Here is a 6,294-nt window from a genome sequence, read left to right as displayed (position 1 = left end):
CTCTGTCTCTATTGCTTTTTTGTCCCATGCTTGTTAGGTCACAAAAGCGACATCCCTAGCAGTAGCTCTCAGTCGGTGACTCAGTCCTGTAGTGAAAACACCTTTTTACAACCCACCAATGGCAGTTCTGGCAAGAACACAGAGAACAATTTTGATGGGGTGGGAGGAAAGAGGTTGAGAAGTTCATACATAATCTACTGCATTTATGTTGCTTAATATTCATTGTACTTATTATGAAAATAATGGGTTAGGAGGACCTGACCTGCATTTCAACTATTCTCCAAGAGGGCAGAAGACAGAGCATTTGTCAGCCCAGTAAAATTCCTTGGAGCTAACTAACTGGGAGCTAACTAACTGGGGTTCTGACAAAGAGGATTGCATTGACATGGGGCCTTCTTTTGCTTTGGGTAATGAGTCACTCATTGACTATCTGAACATAAGAGTGGCCTCTTTCACACCCAATGCAGTTCGGCTAGGGTCCAGTCTCCACCCCTGTACAAAGGAAAGCACATCCAAGCCCACATCGATCACATCAGGCTATACTATTTATTTATTTCTCATTGCAATAAGCACATGCAATTAGCCAACAACCTCTTTCCCAACTACACTTCTGTTGGGTCCACAATTTTCCCTAGAAAGAGAATACTCCTGGTGTTTTTCTCCAATATCAACAACAAGAAGGATCTATCAAACTGGATGATAGGATGAAGAAGAGTTATTTCAGGCTGATTCAGAAATCTGACTTCAGGGACAGCTTCAGTTCCCTTTTCACCAATATGCAGCACAGCCTTGTGGGCAGCCTGTGGAGGGGGGGGAGAATAAATATTGCTGATCCCCTGAAGAAACAGGAAACATCTTTGGAACAGTTTAGAAGCAGGAAAGAAGAAGGAAGGATGGGGCCACCCCTTTCCTGTATTGTGTTGATGGTGCTTGAATATGAAGGACACTTGTCTAAGTGTAGTTAATGACTCTCTGGTGATTTTAGAGCTAGATGTCAAGGAACCACCACTCTTTCCATGGCTTTCTGCCTCTAGAAGTCACTTATTAAGATTTCCCCTGCCCCCGCCACCTCCTCAAGAACTGTATCGCATCAGAGTCAATTCTTATGATTAAGTTCTTCTATCAGAATCATTTAGGACATGAAGGTCAAGGATGGAAGTAACTGTTACAATGACTTGTTTGGGGGTAATGAGAATGGCCCTGGAGTAAACCTGGCTTAGGAAAAGTCATTCTGCCTCTACAGGCTTCAGAATTATCACTGATAAAATGAGAGAGTTGAATTAACTGACTCTCAATGGCTCTTACATCTAAAGGATATTAAAGGACTCTAATCTACCAACTTACATTGGAAAGTTTAAGACCATTGTCCTTTGTGAGTCCAGAAAAATCAGCAGTGTCAGCAAAGGCATCCTGGATGCCCATCTTCAAAAGGATGGCTCCAAGGTCATATGTGGCAGAAATGGAAAACTTTGGAACAAACAAGTTAATCCACCTGTGGAGAAAGGGGAAGGGAACATATGGCTATCAGTACACCAAGCTCATGATTCCCTCCCTCTCTGTCTCCATGTTATTGTATTGGGCGCTGCTCCTCCCCTAGGTATTGACAACCACTACTATGCAGGCCAACACGTGGCACCAAAACCTCAGAAGTTATCCTGGAAGGAATGCTCTCTGGTTCAGCCCATTTGGGACTGCAACAATGGATGTTGGAAGATGTGACCCACTTATAATCTCTGGGGGTGTTCATGAAGGTTGGGAAGCCAGTGGCATGAATGTCAATGGGTAGTACCAGGGGGAATTTCATCGTTTTCCATCTAGCACTTCCAGCTCAGTATGAAATATCTATCAATATCCTACCCATCCCCCAAGCTCCACTTGGACTCTGGGGAAGGCACCAATTTACTAGCTGGCTGACTTTGGATAGTTCATTTTATTTTTCTAGTCCTGATTTCTTCATTTGAAAAATGCCTATAATACTATCTCCTTTGCAGGTTTGTTGATGTGCTTAGGTGAAATAAAGTATGTAAAGTGCCCAGCAAAGGGATTGGCAAAGAGTATGTCCTCACTATATTGTAGTGATCAACACACACCTCCTAAGTGGTTCAGAGTGAGTCTCCTGCCTCTGGGTTTCTGCTGAATTCGGTCTCTGTGCCATTATGCCCACCCTCCACTTCTCACATCATCTAAGATGTTTACCCCTTCCGCAGTAAGCGGTTCCACTTCTTCAGTGTTTTAGATGACATGGCCCCTTCCACCCACTCAATCTGGCCCTCCTTGGGAAGGACAAAGAGTGCCAGAGCATTCTTGCTGTAGTCCATTTGCAGCACTGTGCAGTTCAGCTCTGTATCCACCAGGTGATAGTATTGTTCAATCTGGTGCATCATGGGCACTTGCACTGTTGTGGTCTTGTCCACTAAGAAACTGGAACCCTCTTCTGTCTTGGATGGATCAAAAGGATTTGCCCACTGGGCTTAAAATACAAAGAGAAGAGAGTTGTTTGTTTAAAACCAGTATTTGTGCCAATATGAACTTCTCTATCAGTCATCTAATCTAGTAATTAATACCACCACAGAGGTAGGTACCTTCTGTCAACCAGTTTTACAAATGAGTAACTGAGGATCAGGGAGAGAATGTGACTTTACATGTTCTCCCAGGTAGCTGGTGGCAGAGCGAGGAGTCACACCCAGGGTTGTTAGACTCCATGTTCAACAGATGTTCCATCTGTGTTCAGAACCACTATACTTACACTAAACCCATCAGAGCCACAGTTTCCTCTTCCGTAAAAAGGCATAAGCACATCCAACACACAGGGTGAAATGAGACAACAGATCTGTTCTGCCGTTTTATCCGTCTACAAGTGTGTGATTTGTGGCCAAGAATCGTTCACTCCTCCACCAAACATGGCTGACATGTGCTGTAGAACCAGCAGAAATCATTTGGGCACAGCACCTTCAGGAAAGAGTCACATGATTCTTGTTGTTACAAGCACCAGCTTTAGAATCAGACAAACCTGGGTGGGAATACCAGCTCTGAAACTTATTAACTGTGTGAACCTGGGCACTTGTGAAGATTAGATGAGACAAAATGTGTGTAAACCACACATGTAGCATGGTGCTTAGTATATAGTGGGTACATAGTACATGATAGCGACATGATAGTCCTTATGTAACATGCCCAAGAATGAACAGCAAGTGAGGGTCACTTTAAGGTTTAAAACTAATTCTGTTTACCTGCCAAGTGCAAGCTTGTCTCAACTCACCAAATCTTTTGGAAACCATGATTCTGTAGCTAGATGTGAGGAAGGTGTTCATACCATTGTAACTAACCTCTCTGAAAGTTCCCTCTCCCTAGAAATTTCCTGGGCTCATCCACGAGCTGTGTATCCCTCCTGGAAGATCCAAAACTACACACAGCTATGTCCAGTGAAGCAGGTCACTGTAGTATAAGGGACACCTACTGATGCCAGTGAGAAGACACCACGAGCTTCCCCAAGTGCCCCATGAAATTATTGGAACACTGAACTAGAAATGGACATCTTAGAACCTTACCTTTAAAGAAAATATAGTTCACCAGAACCATAATGGTGTTTGGTTTGAGGTCTTGGATGAGGCCCACAATTTTCCCTTTGGTTTTCCTCTCCACATGACTATTGATCTCCTGCTGGGCTGCAGAAACATTGGAGAAGTTTGTAGAAAAGACTTCAGTCTCATAGAGGTTGTTGACATCATGCAAGAACTTTGCCAGTGGTTTCAGCTGCTTCCCAATGAAAAGGGCATTTCCCATCTGTAATTCCAGCTCCTTCTTTGGAAAATTCAGTGAACAGATCAGGTACTGGAAGCCCTGCTGGATCTCTGCCATTGTGGTGTCTGTAAGGTTGAACCCCAAGCTTTCCAGGATTTGAGTTTGGGTGCTGGAGCAGGCCCCAGTGGAGAGCATGGCCAAAGCTGCAGAGATGCTCACAGGGGAAAAGAAGATGTTCTGATCTGGAGTCTCCACGGTGAACCTCCGGTACAGGTTGAATGCAAAGTCAGCATTGATAGATGACATCTTATAGAGAGTGGCATTTTGTTGGGGGGAAAGGCAGGAGGTTATTTTGCCTTCACAGCTGTTAGGTGGTGCACAATGAAGCCCAAGTACCAAGAAAACCAGATAGAAGAACAGTGGCATTTTGGAAGGAAGGTAATCTATAAGAGATGAGGTGAGAAAACCATTGGGGATCTTAGCTGGATGAAAACTCTGAACCAGAAACACGTAATATTCACCCATTGTGATTAGTAAAACTGTAGAAAATATTTACTGGTGTGCTCACTAGGGCCTGTGGGGAGGCTTTCTCACCTGAGAAACTGATGCCACATCTAATAGGAGCAGGAAATAGGTGGCCTCCTGAGGCCACAGAAATAATGGCAAGGACTGTCATTCAGATGTAATAGTGACATATGAAAACTCTGGGAATAAATCAAATTTATGGAAATTGAATTACTTTTTATTTGAACCAGAGGCAACCTTTTGGAGAAGGAAGACTCTTTAGATAAAATTAGCAATCTCTCTGCTTACATTATTTTTTATAGATAAGAATTTAAATTTTTTTTAATTTGGTGTTTTTCTTAAGGTAAAATCTATGAGAGATAAGAGAATACCTGTACTTTTCTTTGGATAAAAGACAAAGGAGAATAATTTTCACAAGATATGTTTAATTGGAATGGAAGGGTGGTAGTTTATGGAGCCATGTATAAGGTCATGACCTGAAATTAATGCATTCATGCAACATATGGAAGTCACAGGAATATTTCTAAACAACAGGAAGATTAAAGTATAGTTTTTGCATTTCAGATCTTTCACCATCAGTATCATCTAAAGAGTCATATTTAAGTTGCAAGACATCTTATCACTATTATTCTTAAACTCATTCAGGTTTCTTTTAATTATTAGAGCAGAAGCCAGAAAATATGATGTAAGATTCTCCGAGCCTGGATGAGTATGAGGCAGCAGAGAAAGGGAGTCAGCTGTGGAATCCAGTGACCATGGATATGAGTGATAGGAAGGAAGAGATAGCCCTCCATTCTCTTCCTGAGTGATCTCATCCACTTCCAGGAACTAAACTGCCATTGCACAAAACTACATACTGTATTGCAGAGTGTACTGTGTTCCCAGCCATTTGTCCAGCTGCCTACTGCATATAGCCAACAGAATGTTCCACACATACCTCAGTTTCAATTTGGAAATCTCAGTTTCCTAAAGTAAACGCATCATATTTTTCACCCTCAGGGCTGCTCCTTCATCTTCATTCCACCTCACTGTCTATTGAGGCTCCCATGCCAGAAACCTGGGAGTCATCCTAGGGGCTTCTTCATTCTCATTTCCCACATCTAATGAGTCATGATGCCTTATGAGTACTACCTTCTAAATACCTCTCAAAACTGTTCCTTTTTCTCCCTTTCTACTGTCACTGCCTCAGTTCATGGACTGAACTACTTCACCAGCTCCTAGCAGGTCACACGACCTTCAGTCTCTCCCACTCCAATCCCCCTGCTTCTACCCTTCTATCCAATCTCCACATTGTCACCAAAGTCCTTTTTCTGAAAAAGTCACAGAGGCTGGTAGGAGGTCAATTATCAGATGATCACACTTAGACCTTGGCCTCTAGAGGTAATAATTTGGAGCTCATGGTTATTTGGGATTCTGACTTGTTGATAGAGATGCTCAAGGTTCCAAAAGAGAAAAAATGTACTTACAGCACATGCCCAAGAAGCCACTTGCATCTCTCAGAAAGCAAAATCTTTCCATTTTTATAACATGCCCTGTATTGCAAAAGTAGAGTGTTCTTAGTTACTCATTAACCCCAGGCATTAGCCCTGGGGTGATAGTTTCAAAGCTGGTGTACAAAACCAAGGCCAAAAAGAACAAAGTGAAAAATGATAAGGATAGAACTTTGAATGATTGCTTTGCTGCCACATCCTTCATCTATAACAAGAGAGGAAGAAGATTGTCAGAGCAGGCAGGGCCCACGTTCATGCTAGGAAATGTGTCTTTTCACCAGGCAGGATGAGAACCAAGGGCAAACATGCCAAAAGGCAGCAGGGCAAAGATTATTTTCTCCATCACAGCCAAACAGTGCTGGGATAAGCAGCCTTTTGAGAGAAAAATATACATAGGCAGAGGCTGGGTGTATCTCTTTTAATGGGTGCTGTAGAAATTACTTATGCATTGGCTTGTAGGAGATGATGTCAAAGGTAGCTTCCAATGCTAGACTTCTGATGCTATACACATCTATGTCTGCTCAGGGGGAAAGCAGTC

At 42.7% G+C, this 6,294-nt stretch overlaps 1 protein-coding gene across 1 annotated transcript; it reads right to left on the bottom strand.

The window, feature by feature from the left end:
- Positions 1 to 602: 602 nt before the first annotated feature.
- SERPINA7 (serpin family A member 7) lies at positions 603 to 5,739 on the bottom strand. Its single transcript, XM_030849202.2, has 5 exons — positions 5,733 to 5,739; positions 3,549 to 4,184; positions 2,197 to 2,470; positions 1,345 to 1,492; positions 603 to 800 (listed from the first exon to the last, which is right to left on the bottom strand). Exons 1-5 carry the CDS (start codon positions 5,737 to 5,739, stop codon positions 603 to 605), a joined length of 1,263 nt encoding a protein of 420 aa, XP_030705062.1.
- Positions 5,740 to 6,294: the final 555 nt, after the last annotated feature.

The sequence above is a fragment of the Globicephala melas genome, chromosome X, assembly GCF_963455315.2.
Source record: "Globicephala melas chromosome X, mGloMel1.2, whole genome shotgun sequence".
NCBI classification, from domain to species: domain Eukaryota; kingdom Metazoa; phylum Chordata; class Mammalia; order Artiodactyla; family Delphinidae; genus Globicephala; species Globicephala melas.
Note: the sequence above shows the minus strand (reverse complement) of the source record. Positions and strands in the feature narration are given on the sequence as shown.

Bases quoted from the DNA above. Each gene is read 5' to 3' on its own strand.
- SERPINA7 (XM_030849202.2), bottom strand. The intron at 2,471-3,548 runs GTAAGGTTCTAA...TTGTATTTTAAG, and splicing joins GAACTATATTTTCTTTAAAG to CCCAGTGGGCAAATCCTTTT. The intron at 801-1,344 runs GTAAGTTGGTAG...CCCCCTCCACAG, and splicing joins ATGGTCTTAAACTTTCCAAT to GCTGCCCACAAGGCTGTGCT.